Here is a 14,297-nt window from a genome sequence, read left to right as displayed (position 1 = left end):
TTTCTGGGAGTTACTTCTGAGCAGTCCTGGTTGTACTGGCTTGTCAGGAGAATTACAAGTTCAAGGTCAACAATTAGAAAAAAAATTGGATGAAAGGGCATTTGTCAATCATGGGCAAGATCCTGGGTTCAATTCCCAATCCTGGAGAAAAAAGGGAAGGGAAGAAGCAAAGAAGCAGGGGAGGCAAGGAGTGGAGCCAGGGAGAAAGCAAGGATAGGGGAAGAGGAAGAAGCAAGACAGGGGAGGAGGTAAGGACGAGAGATGGGGAGAGGGGAGAGGGAGAAGCAAGGAGGGGACAAGGAGGCAAGGAGAAGGGATGAGGGAGGAGGCCAGGGAGTGGGAGTGGGCCCACCTTAGCTGTAGAAAACTCCACTGTGTGATCGTTGGGATGCCAGCTTCGGGGAGTGGTACACTATGGTACCATGGCTCATCTTCCCACTGTATTCACAGAGCCTGGTACACAGCAAATGATCAATGGGATTCTGCTGGGATTCCCTACAGCTCAAGCCACAGATGGTTGTGAGCTGCCATGTGTGTGCTGGGACCTGAACCCAGGTCCTTTGGAAGAGTAGCTATCACATTTAACCAGAGTCATCTTTCCATCCTGGGCACAATGCCTTTCTTGTTTGTTCGTTTTTCAAGACAGGGTTTTGCTATGTAGTGCTGGCTGTTCTGAAACTAGCTCTTGTAGATCAGGCTGGCCTTGAACTCACAGAGATTCGCCTGCCTCTGCCTCCAAGTGCTGGGATTACAAGCATCTCATTCCATGCTGAGTACTTATGTATAGTATGGTGAAAGAGAGACATACATATGTGTGGAGGTCAGAGGGCAACTTGAGAGAGTCCTCTCCTTCCAAATGTGGGTCCTGGGGATCGAACTCAGGATATCGGCTCTGTAGAAAGCACCTACTGCCAGCCTGGGACATGTCTGTGTGGATGTCAGAACAGGTGACTGCTGACTTTCAGGCTTGGTAGGAGAAAGGATTGCTTAAAAGCCACAGTGCCTATCACTCCCCTCCTTCCGTGGAGCCCAACACCAAAGGTACTTTGCTCATATCCTAAAGATCCTCAAACACCGTGGGCGCTGCGGTCAGTCTAGATACACAGAAAAGCAGGACTGTGGCCCTCTTTCGAGGCTCAGGTGGCACCTGCCTCTACACTCGACCTGTCTCCACAGAAGAGGCACTGAAAGCTCTCTGTGTTGGGGTCCCTGCTCCCTTTCTTGACAGTGGAACCCCAGTGTTACTTGAGCAGCAGCAAGCCCAGCTCTGGGAGGGGAATCACAAATTGTCAGTCATGGCTGTCCAGCCTCCCTTGCAGCTAGAGCTGGTCTGACCTAGTTGTGGTCATTGTGATATGAAGAGTCTGCCTAGAATAGTGGCTCTCAGCCTTCCTGGTGCTGCAACCCTTTAACACAGTTCCTCAGGATGTGGTGAGCCCCCCCAACCATAAGATTATTTTCATTGCTATTCATAACTGTGATTTTGCTGTTATGAATTATAATGTAAATATCTGATACGCAGAACATCTGATGTGTGACCTTGTGAAAAGGTCATTCAGCCCCCAAAGGTGCCACAACCCACAGGCTGAGAATTGCTGGCCTAGAGGCTCTTAGCAAAGACAAGGAAGGGAAAGACAAGGAGAGCCATCTCTCCCTACCCCCCTATTCCTCTGCTTTATGGTGAAAGGGTATGGTGCTAGGAATGGCTGCTTATGCACCGGACACATGCCAGCACTTCCTGTCCCCTGACTGCGGGGCTGGTCTGACTGAAGACACACCATTTCATGAAGTCAAAATGGCTTGGGACTTTGCAGCTGAACGTGGTCTGAAGGCAGAAGTCGTGGGTTCTAGAGGCTTCGCTGCTGACCCAGAACTGCAAACTGTGGGACTGGGGAGTGCCTAGATTCTGATACCCCACTCCCTGTGTGTGAATCTCCCCTCCACCCCATAGTCTCCCAACTCCTTGGGCCTTGCTGTGTCCTAATTAACTCGTGGGGTTTTAAAATTACATCTATTTATCCATTTATTCATATGTAGTGGTGTGTGTGTGTGTGTGTGTGTGTGTGTGTGTGTGGCCTCATACATGTTGGCACATGAGTGGAACTCAGAGGACAGCCTGTGGGTTTTTTTTTTCTACCATCTGCATCCACAGGAACAAACTCAAGCTGTCTTGGTGACAAGAACCTTTACCCACTGGTCCATCTCACTGGTCCTACTGATATTTGATGGCTCCTGAAAGAACATAATTCTATATTAAGGAAAAATTTAATTCCTTACTCTTTCTACTCCTTCTTCTTACTGTGAATGCTGAGGAAGGACAGGGCACCCTACAAAGAAAGGTTGGGGTGGGCTTGTGTGATGCCGGGCACTCCTTCAGCTCTCTGAACTCAGCATCCTTGTAGGGACTATAAGTTCTTTCTCCCAGGGTTACTGGGGGGAGAGTGGTCCAGAGAGGAACCACTGCAGTTGTCAGTGGTCTGACTTAGCACATAAGAGGTGTCAGCTGGCTGTCACAACTGAAAAGAGGGACTGTCATGATCTGATGCACAGCCCCAGTGACGTCGTCATCCGTCCGTCTGTGCCCCCCTGCCCCCCCCCGTTGGAGGCCTGTGCTGTCTGCCTGCCAGGGGCTCAGGAGAGGAGGGAGGCCCGAGTGGCCTGCTCTGTAGGACCGGGTCTAGCTCTGCCTGTTCACCAGGCTGTCCCTGACCCCAGCCTCCACACACCTTTCTGTCCTGTGGGAGCCTGACCCTGGCAGACAAAGGTTTTGTGAGACTTCTGCTGGCACCGCAAGGACAGGCAGAGGCGGGCAAGGTTGCAGGTGTGCTTTAATTGCCAAGAGCTGGTTCAGACGGGACAGTTGGAAGAGGAGGGGAGAGAGCGGTGTCTGGGCCCAGCTTGTTGTATAAGCTCACTGCTTGGAGCGCCCGACGTCAAGGCAGATGCCATAGTTGGTGTTGGTGATGGCGCCAAGGATGGTCTTGTCCCCCTCGCAGCTCAGGCCCCGCTCGCAGGGACACCTGTAGTAAACCCCATAGACGGTCTGCAGAGAGAGGGAGGTACAACAGAGTCACAGACGGCAGGGACACATTGGCTATCTTTTGTTCCCTGCCTGGCTGTGAACTGGATTCCTGGCACTTCACAGTGTGTTCCTGACTGCTTCACCAGGGGGCCTGGGATTAGGCCTCCACCAACACTCTTACTAACTTGAAAGGTCAGAGGAGCCTCTCTTTAACCACCTGTGAAATGGGAACACACACACACACATCCCACCAACCCAGGGGCCAGTTGTGATGTTCGGGGTTGGGGGATGATGGGATGGGATAAGCCCTTCACCCTGTAAACCTCCCTCCTGGCTCCTTCAACACCCCTTGTCCAGGAGGAGCCCTCCCCCCCACCGTTCCCCCAAGCCTGCAGGGCGTATACCTGTGGGGAGCACTCGCTGTTCTCGATGGCCTTGTGGGTGCAGCGGGCAATGCCCAGGATGGTGTCATGCTGGCAGCATTTGCTGCTGCACTGCATGCTGTTAATGCAGATCTCGCCGTCATCCTGTAGAGACAGCCTGTCAGCCGAACCCCTCCCCCCAACCCCCCCACCCCATGCCCTACCACAGCTAGCATCAGCACCTGTCTCAGGGGGCGGGGCACGTGTGAAGGAAGGGTCACCTCCCCGGGTCTGGGAGCCACTGGGCCCTACTCAGGTCAGGAGATAGGAGGTGGCAGAGAAGCTGTCCTGAGCCAGGAGTCCAGGCCTATAGGTCCTACTATTACTGGCTACTTCTTGGTGACCCTGACCAGCCAATGACACCTTGGTGCCTAGGACAGGGGCCCCCAAAGCAAGGCCTCCCACATTTCCTTCCTTTCCTTCTATGAGACAGGATCTCACAGTCCAGGCAGTCCTGGAATTATGTAGCCCAGGCTGGTCTTAACCTGTGACCCTCTGCCTCAGCCTCCCCAGCTTTACAGGCAAGCATCACCATGCCTGCTTCCCCAAACAGTGGGGGAAGTGAATGTGGAAGTTGCCTCTACTCCACATGTATTGGGCATGGAGGCACTAGCCTTTAATCCCAGCACTGGAGACACAGAAGTAGATGACTCTCAGTGAGTTCAAGGCTAGCCTGGTCTACAAAGCAAGTTCCAGGAAAGCCCATGACTACACAGTAAGATCATGTCTCAAAAAAACAAAAGCGCTACCCTTGTCTGACAGATCTACACAGATTGCTGGACTATCCCCACCTACCCCCCTGCCTTCCCCTGGGACTGCCAGCCGTGCAGTGCTTGCCCCATCGAGGTGTGGTGGGAAGATTTCACGGGTCCCGGCTTCCCCTGCCTTTGAACTATAAAGCCTTGGGCGAGGGCCCCGCCTGGCTCTCTGCCTTAAGATGAGGGTTGACCGCACTGACGTTCCTCGGGCGTTTAGCACAGTGGCTGGCACACAGAAAGGTCTCATTGGAGGGAAGAGACTAGGATCGTTCTCCTGACCTTTCTTAGAAAGCTGCCAACTTCTAAGCCACAGGACCTTGCCAGGCAGAGTTTCTGACTTAGGGTTCTGGCCTTGTAGAGAGCACTGTCCCAGCCAGGCGGAGTTCGGAGCTGTCCCTCCATCTCTCCTGGGATGGCCTCACAATAACAGCCGAGGACTCAGGGAGGGATACCCAAGCTGGGTGGCTCCTGAGGTCAGGAGCCAAGCTTCCAAAATCCTAACGGCAAGACTCTGACCGACCCCAGAGACACCTTACCAGGTTGAGAAAAAGTCCCCGGGGTCCAGGAGCTGCATAGACCACTGCAGCAAGGGTCACAAGCAGAAGGACAAGGGCCCTCTCCATGGTGTCTGGTACAGCTGGTGCGGGTGGCAGCCGGCAGTTCAGATGGCAGAAGGCAAGAGCCAACTGAAGTGGGGGGCCTTTAAAGGGGCCCTATCTACACGGGACCCGCCTTCCGCACACCAAAGGACCAGCCACAAACAGGTTCAGATGTGGCCTGTGTGCTGGGGGAGGGTCCTGATAAGACGGCTGGCAGGTGTGTGTGCGTGTGTATGTGTGCGTGTGTGTCCACACGTGGGAATGTAGGACATGCTATCTATCACATTTGAGTTAAGACAGCAGACTCTGGCTGAGTAGCTCAGTAGTAGAGTGCGTGCCCACCCAGCATGCACGAGGCCTGAGTTTGATACTCAACAGGACAAATACAGACAAAAAAAGTAGGGGGAGGGCCTTGGGTGAGCAACTGCACAGGTGACCAGCCAGGCGAGTTAGGTAAACTAACCATCCTGGCTCAGCCGGGGGTGATTGCAAGAGCTGGGAGGGTGGATAGAGCTGGGAGAAGGAGACCGTGAGTCTTCATGGGCTCATGTGTTAATATGAAACTATTGAGTGTATTTGTATTACATATGGCCGTATGCATAGTGCTCTGAATTGGACTGTTACCTAGGAGCTCTGGGGATCTGAGCTGATGACTCCCACTCCTAAGCAAGGCAAGCCTAGGGTGAGGTGCAAGGGAAACCCAAGACATTTGTGTCACTGCCCCCCCCCGCCCCGTCCCGATCAAACTCAGGTATGAGACACAGGCAATGAGTCTGAGACCCTAACCCTTAGGCTTTCCTTCCATGCTCGTGGGGGATTCTAGAGTCAACCCTGGCTAGAGTGTGTCTGTTCTCTGAGGGGCAGCCCTCTACCCTGTCCCAGGGAGCTGCCTCCTGAGGCAGTTTCAGCTCCGCAGGACGCTCTCCAGTGACTCGGTACCTGCACGTGTGGCGTGGGAGCTGCCCCCAACTGGGCATGGTGGGGTACACTCATCTTCCATCCCAGCTCCCGGGAGATTCTTGAATTCAGGGCAGCCAAAGCCATATAGCAAGATCCTATGTTTAAAACAAAACCCTGAAACTAACAGGCCCCCTGTGTTAAGGTCATCAGTCACCCTGCCCCGACCCAAGGTCATGTACACACAGGAGTACTCCCTACTCCCGGCTGGGAATGAGGAGGTCTCTGAGCCTGGCGGTGCAGGCTGGGAAGGGTCCAGCTGTCTGAGTGTGCTCAGGTGTGCAAACAGAAAGGCTTTCCCTGAAGAGCTGCTTGGTGCCACTGGCACCCCCAACCCCAGGAGGTGAAAAGCTGCCCCCAGAGCCCCAGGTTTGGGTGCTTCTGGCCATAGCTTTGATCTTGACCAACTTGACTTCAAATATAAACACTTAAAATAACCATGACCTTGGGCGAGTCATTTAAACTGTGTGAGTTCTCTGAGCCTATTGCATTCCCGGGGCCAGAACCCTGGTTACAAGCTGGAGGAATTAGTCAAGAGACCCTCACAGCCTAAGGGACAAATACAGAGGGAACCTGACCAGGGAATGTCATCCTTTCAGGGACCTGTGTTCTAAGTCCTGATCCATTCTTGCCTCTTCTGCTCAGGCCTTGCCTCTTGCCTGACCTAGGGAGAATTTTGCTCTCAATTTTCTTCTGAAAACAAAACAGAGTTCACACATTCATAGGGGTCCATTTCACGGGTTGCTCCATTTTGGTAAGGAAGTCACACACACTGGTGAGCAGATGTGGTGCGCGCCTGAAACCCCAGCGTTCATTGGGGAGGAGAACGTAGAGAGAGATAAGGGATATCCTCCACATAGAGAGTTTGAGAGAGGCAGGGACTGTGTGAGGGGGTGTTTCTAAGAACAAAATAAACAGAAGAGTGTATGTGATTCATTGACCTGGCCAAAAGAGACAGAACTCCCTGGTTGTGCTGCGGGGAGGTGGGGGGAACGGGACAGTGGCTATCCTGCAAGAAAAACTGCAGAGGAAACAAGGAGCCTTCTAAAGTATTAAAATCATCCTCAAAATAAGTCAGTCAGGCGTGGTTGTGCACTCCTTTAGTGCAGCACATGGGAGCCCGAGGCAGGCGTGGGCCTGTGAGTCTACAGAGTGAGTTCCAGGATTTGAGACAGGGTCTCACTATGTAGGCCGGACTGGCCTCCAACGCAGAGATTCCCCCCTGCCTCTGCCTCCTGAGTACTGGGATTGAAGGAATCTGACACCACACCCAGCTTCCATCCTAACTCTTACTCCGGTTATTGATAACATCTGGGAAAGTATGCTTAGCTCTGTGTTTAAGAAGGTGGCTTAGGCCGGGTGCTGATGGCACGTGCCTTTAATTCCAGCACTCAGGAGTCAGAGACTGGTGGATCTCTGTGGGTACGAGGCCAGCCTGGTTTGTAGAGTGAGTTCTAGGACAGGCTCCAAAGCTTCAGAGAAACGCTGTCTCAAAAAAAAAAAAAAAAAAAAAGAAAGAAAGAAATTTATGAGTGTTCACCCCTTCGCTGCCATCTTCAGGATCTGCCCCTCCCCCACAGCACCAGCTCTGGTAGCTATACCTTGATGAGTCACCTCCCCACCAGGGCCACCTAGATGAAAATGGACATCTGACCCATAGCCACGTTCAAGCCAAGCAGCAGCGTATGTAGTGGCTAACCTTGCTTGACAGCTTGACATACCTAGAAAGAGTGATTGATTGACCAAAGAATTGTCTCCATCAGTTGGCCTCTGGCCATCTCTGTAGGGTATTTCCCTGATTGTTAATTGATGTAAAAGGCATATAACTTTAATCCTAGCACTCAGGAGGCAGATGCAGGAGGATCTCTGTGAGTTTGAGGCCAGCCTGGTCTACAGAGTGAGTTCCAGGACAACCAGAGCTAAATAGTGAAACCCTGTCTTGAAAAAACAAACAAAAAAATCTAAAACAACAACAATAACAAAAAACATAAACCCTCATATACGTGAAGTAAAGAAGCCTAAAGAAATTTAAAGAAAGAAAGAAGGGGCTAGAGAGATGGCTCAGCAGTTAAGAGCACTGGCTGTTCTTCCAAAGGTCCTGAGTTCAATTCCCAGCATCCGCATGGTGGCTCACAACCATCTGTAATGAGATCTCGTGCCCTCTTCTGGCGTGCAGGCATACATGTAGGCAGAAGACTGTATACCTGATAGATAAAAAAAATAAATAAATAAATCAAAGGAAGAAAGAAGGATGAAGGGAGGGAGGGAGGGAGGGAGGAAGGAAGGAAGGAAGGAAGGAAGAGACCTGAATTTGAGTCTGGGTGTGACTAGCAAGCGACCAATTGTGGTTGATGTTCCAAGCTCTTGCCGGGTTCCTGCCTTGGTTCCCCTTGATGACAGAAGATGAAATGGTGTTTTCTTCCCCAGGTTGCTTTTGACTACAGTGCTTATGACAGCAAGAGAAAGAAAACTAAGCCAGCAGAGAAGTAGAAAAGGCCAAGGAACAAAGGCAAGAGTCATGCATCGGGCAGGATGGTTGTTGGATCAGCCTTCAAGAGACACCAGCAACCAGGCCCTGGTTTCCCAATGTGATATGAAGGCATCAAACACACATGTACACACATGAGTGCACATACATGCACGCATACACACATGCACGCACGTACACACTTTTTTCTAAAAGAGTCACTCTCAAAGAATCAGCGCACAAGCTGGTTATGGTGTTGTGTCTGGCAGCACTCTAGGAGCCAAGGCAGGAGGACTGTGAGTTCTAGGCTAGCCTGGGCTACTCAACAAGATTGTTTAAAAAACAAAACAAAAAACTGACTGTGGTGTCTCATATCTGAAATATTAGTGTTCTGGAGGCTGAGACAGGAGAATTGCTGTGAGTTCAAGGCCAACCTGTGAAATTCTGTCTCAGTAAGAGGAAGGGGGTGAGGAGAAGACTCGGTGGGTAAAGTGGATAAAATGTGAAGATTGAGGTTCCAACCCTCAGGACAACATAAAAGCCAGCTGCCTGTCTTCTGTGCACCAGGGAGGCAGAGACGTGGATCCTGGGGCAAACTGGCCAGCTAGACTCGCCTCAACTGGTCAGCTCCAGGTTCAGCAAGAGACTGCCGCAATACAGAAGGCAGAGAGTGATCACAGAAGATCCCCCAGGTCAGCTTCTGGCCTCTACAAACACATGCATCGTCACACACACATGCACCCATACACGTTCAAACACCCATACACGTTCAAACACGCATACACAGACATGCCAGAAACAATCAGATGTAGATCTGGAGTCTTTGATACGTGAGGGCTAAGCTGCTATCTAATGGTCCATGTTCTGTGTGCCTGGTAGCTGATGTTCCCACAGTTCCTAACCCTTCCCACGGCGGTGTTTGGTTTAATGTGTATCGTTCAACCTTTCAAAGGTATTTGTTTGATATGTATTCTTTTGATTAAGGATGTGGTTTTAAAAAAACATGAGATGAGGAAGTGGTTTTGAGGCCGTCGGTCTCTTTGTAGCTCTTCCCTCAGCTGAGGAGTCCCTCTCTTTTTGAAGTCTCCTGCCAAGACCCGTCAGAACCGGTCAGAGGTGGAATGCAGCTTCTGGGGCCTTACCACAGCAGGAGTAGCCTGGTGATGAAGATGAGGGTGAAGATGATGGTGATGACGACGTGTATGGCTATTTTGCCTGATGTGTGTCTGTGCACCATGTGAGTGGGTGCCTTGGAGACCAGAGGGGGGTGTCAGACCCCATGGCACTGGAGTTACAGATAGTTGTGTGTCCTGGGAATCGAACCTGGGTCCTCTGGAAGAGCAGCCAGTGCTCTTAACTAGTTCACGACTTACAGTCTGCTCTGCTGTTGTCTCCACCTGCCTCCTGGTCCTTTATCACAATGGCTGGTCAGTCAACACACAAATGACCCCACCCTACCCTGCTTTACAATCCTTCTGTTAGGACTATTTCTTAAGATGAGCCTCTCTGCTGATGCAAATAATTCCAATCAGACCAAATTAGACCGAATCAAAGATACCCACGTTTAATGCAGTACTCTCAGGTGGTCCCAAGGAAGCATGGCGAGGGGAAGAGAGAGAAGGGGGAGAGAGAAGGGGAGACCACACAAAACCCAGAGACCACGTATTTATTTTCTGGGCGCAGCCTAAATAGCCTGTGGGAGTGGTCTTGACCCTCCCTGGGGAGGGGTCACTGCTTGGTGGGCTTTCCCGGAGGTGGAGTCGGGACCAAGGCAACTGGGGGGGGGGGGGCTTGAAGTGGAACTTCCGGCTCCATTCCAAAGACGGGTGCTAGGGTCTGGGTGTTGATTCCAACCAAACACCTTCCCTTGCCTGTGTCACCCGTACGGCACGGATGCTCTCCTCCGCAGGGCCCCCAGTCAGGCTCCAGGATGCATGCCCAGGAGTCAGCTCAGAGTCTCTCCAGTCCCTGAACTGTGCGAAGTTCCCTGTCTCCTGCTTGGTTACGATCACCTGAGTATTCTGTAAATTAGAGGATAAGTTGCTAGGGATCCAAGTTGAAGACCCTTGAGAGAATAAAAATTGTTACTTTACCCACATCACAGGAAAGAAAACTCCGAACTGTGTGGAGCGCCCCCTGGTGGCTGCGGGTTCCCATGCAGTCATGCTCAGCAAGGCTTGGCGCTGGTAACTCTGCCCATCAGGGGTCCGCATGTGGCTCAAACCAGCTCATGAGCCAGTCAGAGCCCTTTGTGGAGCTCCTCCTTCTGCTCGGGTGCACTGAAGGCTTGCGTTTATTCTCCTTAACTTCTACTCTGAAGACCATGGTAATGAAATCGACATAGAATTTCCCGAATTCTATCCATGAACCACCCTATGCTCCGTTGCAAGATTTTTGGAAGTCAGTTCTCTGCTTCCACCACGTGGGTCTCTGAGATGGAACTCGGATTCCAGGCTTGGTGGCAGGCTCCGGTACAACTGAGCAGTTTTGTTGACCTGAGGTTCCTTTGTTTTGCTGGTTTTGTTGTTGTTTGGTTTTTGTTTTTGTTTTGGTTTTTTGTTTGTTTGTTTTTGTTTAGTTGGTTGGTCTTTAGTTTTTTTTTTGAGACAGGGTTTCTCTGAGTAACCCTGGCTGCCCTGGAACTCACTCTGTAAGCCAGCCTGGCCTCTTACTCAGATTTACCAGCCACTGCCCCAGAGGGCTGGGATTAAAGGCATGCGCCACCACCCCAGCGGCTCCTATTTTTGTTTCACTATAAGGACATGATGTCAAACAGTCTAAGTATTTATTTATGTTCATACTCGCAGGCAAGCGCTATCTCAACCTTGGTCAGAGAAGCTTCTGCAGTGTGCAATGGTTAATGCAGAGACTTGTTAAAGCACTGAGGATTGGTGATTGCTGAGTGCTTGGCCGTAAGTAGGATATCTGTGTAACCCACTGCAAGGCTTCTGAGAAGACAGGGGGCAGGAAGAGTATAAGAACTTCAAGAAGGGGGCTGGAGAGATGGCTCAGAGGTTAAGAGCATTGCCTGCTCTTCCAAAGGTCCTGAGTTCAATTCCCAGCAACCACATGGTGGCTCACAACCATCTGTAATGAGGTCTGGTACCCTCTTCTGGCCTGTGGGCATACACACAGAAAGAATATTGTATACTAAATAAATATATATTTTTTTTTTAAAAAAAGAACTTCAAGAAGTGTTGTAGGATGCCGTTTTCTGGACATGCATGGCTGCAGCACCCATGCATGAACTCATTGCGGCAGTGGCTTACCTAAACAAGACCTGCACACCTTTGGGCCCCTCCCTCAACCTACTGTCAATAATGGTGGGGGTCTCATAAGGCCCTGCCCTTCCCGGAAGACCTATTGGTGGTTACTGGTTGCTGGGGGAGGGCATCTTTGGTGGTGTAACCACTGGTAGGGAAATTGGGCTTGTTCAAGTAAATAACCCAAACCAGCCACGTTTATTCAAGCAACCTTAATTAAATGTTGTGGGTCAAATTGAAAAAGATGAGAAATAGAAGAGGTGCAGTGGGAGGGGAGAGGGTAAGAGCAGACGTGGAGGGGAGTGATCAAAGTACATTCTACATGGGCACGTGAAATTATAGAATAGAAAAATAATACGATGAACCAGCTTGCAAGTCATCTTATAGGAAAGACAAACTAGGCTCATTCCTGTTTATGATTAAATCTGTTTCTCAAGGACTGGGCTATGCTCCACCTATAACCTTAACTACAAATGGTTCTGTACTGCCTGTTCCAGGATTGGCAGTCATGTTTTTGTTTCAAAAAGTTGTTTATAGCCATCTTGCAACCCTACCTTTGTTTCAAAAGGTTGCTATAACTATGTTGTTATGACTACCTTCTTATGCCAACCCTGCAATCATGTCTCTGTTTCAGGAGCTTGTTATGACTCGGCTGTTTGGCTTATGTTCCTGTAACCCCACCTATTTTGGGATTTGGAGACCCCCCCCTCTACCCCTGAGCTATAAAAACCTTGTCTTTCTCATGCCCAGTGTTGACCTCTTATACCCTTTAGGGGGAGAGAAGCCTGTGTACATGAATAAAAAAAAAAGCTTGCTTTAATTAATTGTTTGCTTTGATTAACTTGACCATAATGATTTGGGTTGGTGGTCTTTCTCCTTACATCTTTGGGATTAACGAATATCCTCACTCTACAAAGACCCCCTTGCAGTATCCCTCATCACCTGCCCCTACCACACGGAAGCAGTTACAATCTGCTTTCTTCCTCTGTAGTTTAGCCTCCAGGGTCATATGGATGGAGTCCCATACTGCACTGCTTTTGGTGATCAGGCTTCTGTGACGTAGTGCAGGGAGTTCCTTGCATGCTGTGGCAGGTGCCCCTCCCCCCCCACTTCCTCCCTTTCTCTCTTTTCAATGCATATAGGGTTCTGTTCTTAGGATTGGCCACAGGACCATCTACATACAGGCTCTAACACTGAGTCCAAGTCTTTGCTTGCTGGTTTTCGAGGCAGGGTTCTCACTCTGTAGCCCAGGCTGGCCTCAAGCTCACGGTGATCCTCTTTTCTCAGTCTCCCAGGGTGCACACTGCCACACTCAGCTCCCAAGATGGCCTCTCTCTACTGCTCAGCAGTGGTCTAGTGAACAGTGGAACTGCACAGATATATGGCATTTGGATTGTTTCTTAAAAGTTTGGGGCGCAGGGCAGTGGTGGCGTACGCCTTTAATCCCAGCACCTAGGAGACAGAGGCAGGTGGATCTCTGTGAGTTCAAGGCCAGTCTGGTCTACAGAGCTAGTTCCAGGACAGGCACCAAAGCTACAGAGAAACCCTGTCTTGAACCCCCTCAAAAAAATTGGGGGCAATTGCTATACAAAGTGTGTGCACGCATGTACTGGCTAGTTGTGTACTCTAAGTACTTCCAGCAGCGTCTGGGAACACAGTGTTTGTGGTAGCCAAGGCAACCAGCATAAGTGGATGTTGCTTGTCTTTCCCGCCAGCTAAGCAGGGTGCTGTGAGGGTACTATATCTGCTGGCACCCAGGTGAGCAGGAATTCCTTTCTCTGGGGCTCATTTAGTGATCTCAGCTTTTTTCCTGTATTTTTTAAGGGGTAAAGATACAAATAGTGATCTGTCAGCTGTATTTCTACTGTATAGTGCTTGTGGCTCACAGCAGCTAGCGCTATGTCAACTTGACACAAACTACAGTCATCAGGGAGAAGGAATCCTCTATTTAAAAAAAATGCCCCTGTAATCCTGGGCTGCCGGCAGTCTTATAGGGCATTTTCTAAATTGGTGTTGATGAGGGAGGGCCAGGCCCATTGTGGTGGTGTCCCCGGAGCTGGTGGTCCCGGATGCTATCAGAAAGGAGGCTGAGGAAGCTACAAGGGCAACACACTTCATATCTTCTGCATCAGCTCCTGCCTCCAGGTTCCTGGTGTTTCAATTCCTGTCCTGGCTTCCTTCAGAGATGTGGAAGTGTAAGCTAAACAAACCCTTCCCTCCACAGTTGCTCTTGGTGGTGGTATTTTACCCCAGCAATGATAATCCTAGCTAAGAAGACAGCATGGAAAAGTTCTTGTGTAAACACAAATGTTCATTTCTCTGGGTGAAATACCCAGGAGTCAGATGTCTGGGTCACATGACAGATGCCTATTTCAGTCTCTGAGAGGCTCAGTTCTCCAAGGGGCTGAACTGATACTCAGTCCCACCAGCAGCGTGTGAATTCTGGATGCTTCCCATCTTTTGCTGAACTTATTATCATCATTTTTTTTAAAAAAATATCTTGGGTAAGGGACTGGAGAGATGGTTCTGTAGGTAAGCCCATTGGCTGCTCTTCCAGAACACCCAGGTTCAATTCCCAGCACCCACACAGCAGCTCACAACCTCTGTAACGCCAGTTCTGGAAGGCAAAGACATACATGCAGGCAAAACACCCACACTAGACATTGAACAAAAATAAGAAAATATTTAAAAAACATTGTATGAGGGTCTGGAGAGATGGTTCAGTGGTTAAGAGCAATGGCTGCTCTTCCAGAGGACCTGAGTTCAAATCCCAGCACCCACATGGTGGCTCACAACCATCCATAATGAG

General features: G+C 50.3%; 1 protein-coding gene across 1 annotated transcript; it reads right to left on the bottom strand.

The window, feature by feature from the left end:
• Positions 1–2,811: 2,811 nt before the first annotated feature.
• Clps (colipase) lies at positions 2,812–4,899 on the bottom strand. Its single transcript, XM_048451067.3, has 3 exons — positions 4,739–4,899; positions 3,427–3,549; positions 2,812–3,043 (listed from the first exon to the last, which is right to left on the bottom strand). Exons 1-3 carry the CDS (start codon positions 4,823–4,825, stop codon positions 2,912–2,914), a joined length of 342 nt encoding a protein of 113 aa, XP_048307024.1. The 5' UTR covers positions 4,826–4,899; the 3' UTR covers positions 2,812–2,911.
• Between the last annotated feature and the right edge of the window lie 9,398 nt (positions 4,900–14,297).

The sequence above is a fragment of the Myodes glareolus genome, chromosome 18, assembly GCF_982192425.1.
Source record: "Myodes glareolus chromosome 18, mMyoGla1.1, whole genome shotgun sequence".
Taxonomy (NCBI): domain Eukaryota; kingdom Metazoa; phylum Chordata; class Mammalia; order Rodentia; family Cricetidae; genus Myodes; species Myodes glareolus.
Note: the sequence above shows the minus strand (reverse complement) of the source record. Positions and strands in the feature narration are given on the sequence as shown.

Bases quoted from the DNA above. Each gene is read 5' to 3' on its own strand.
- Clps (XM_048451067.3), bottom strand. From the start codon at position 4,825: ATGGAGAGGGCCCTTGTCCTTCTGCTTGTGACCCTTGCTGCAGTGGTC. The intron at 3,550-4,738 runs GTAAGGTGTCTC...CTGTCTCTACAG, and splicing joins GGGGACTTTTTCTCAACCTG to GATGACGGCGAGATCTGCAT. The intron at 3,044-3,426 runs GTATACGCCCTG...CTCTCTCTGCAG, and splicing joins ACAGCGAGTGCTCCCCACAG to ACCGTCTATGGGGTTTACTA.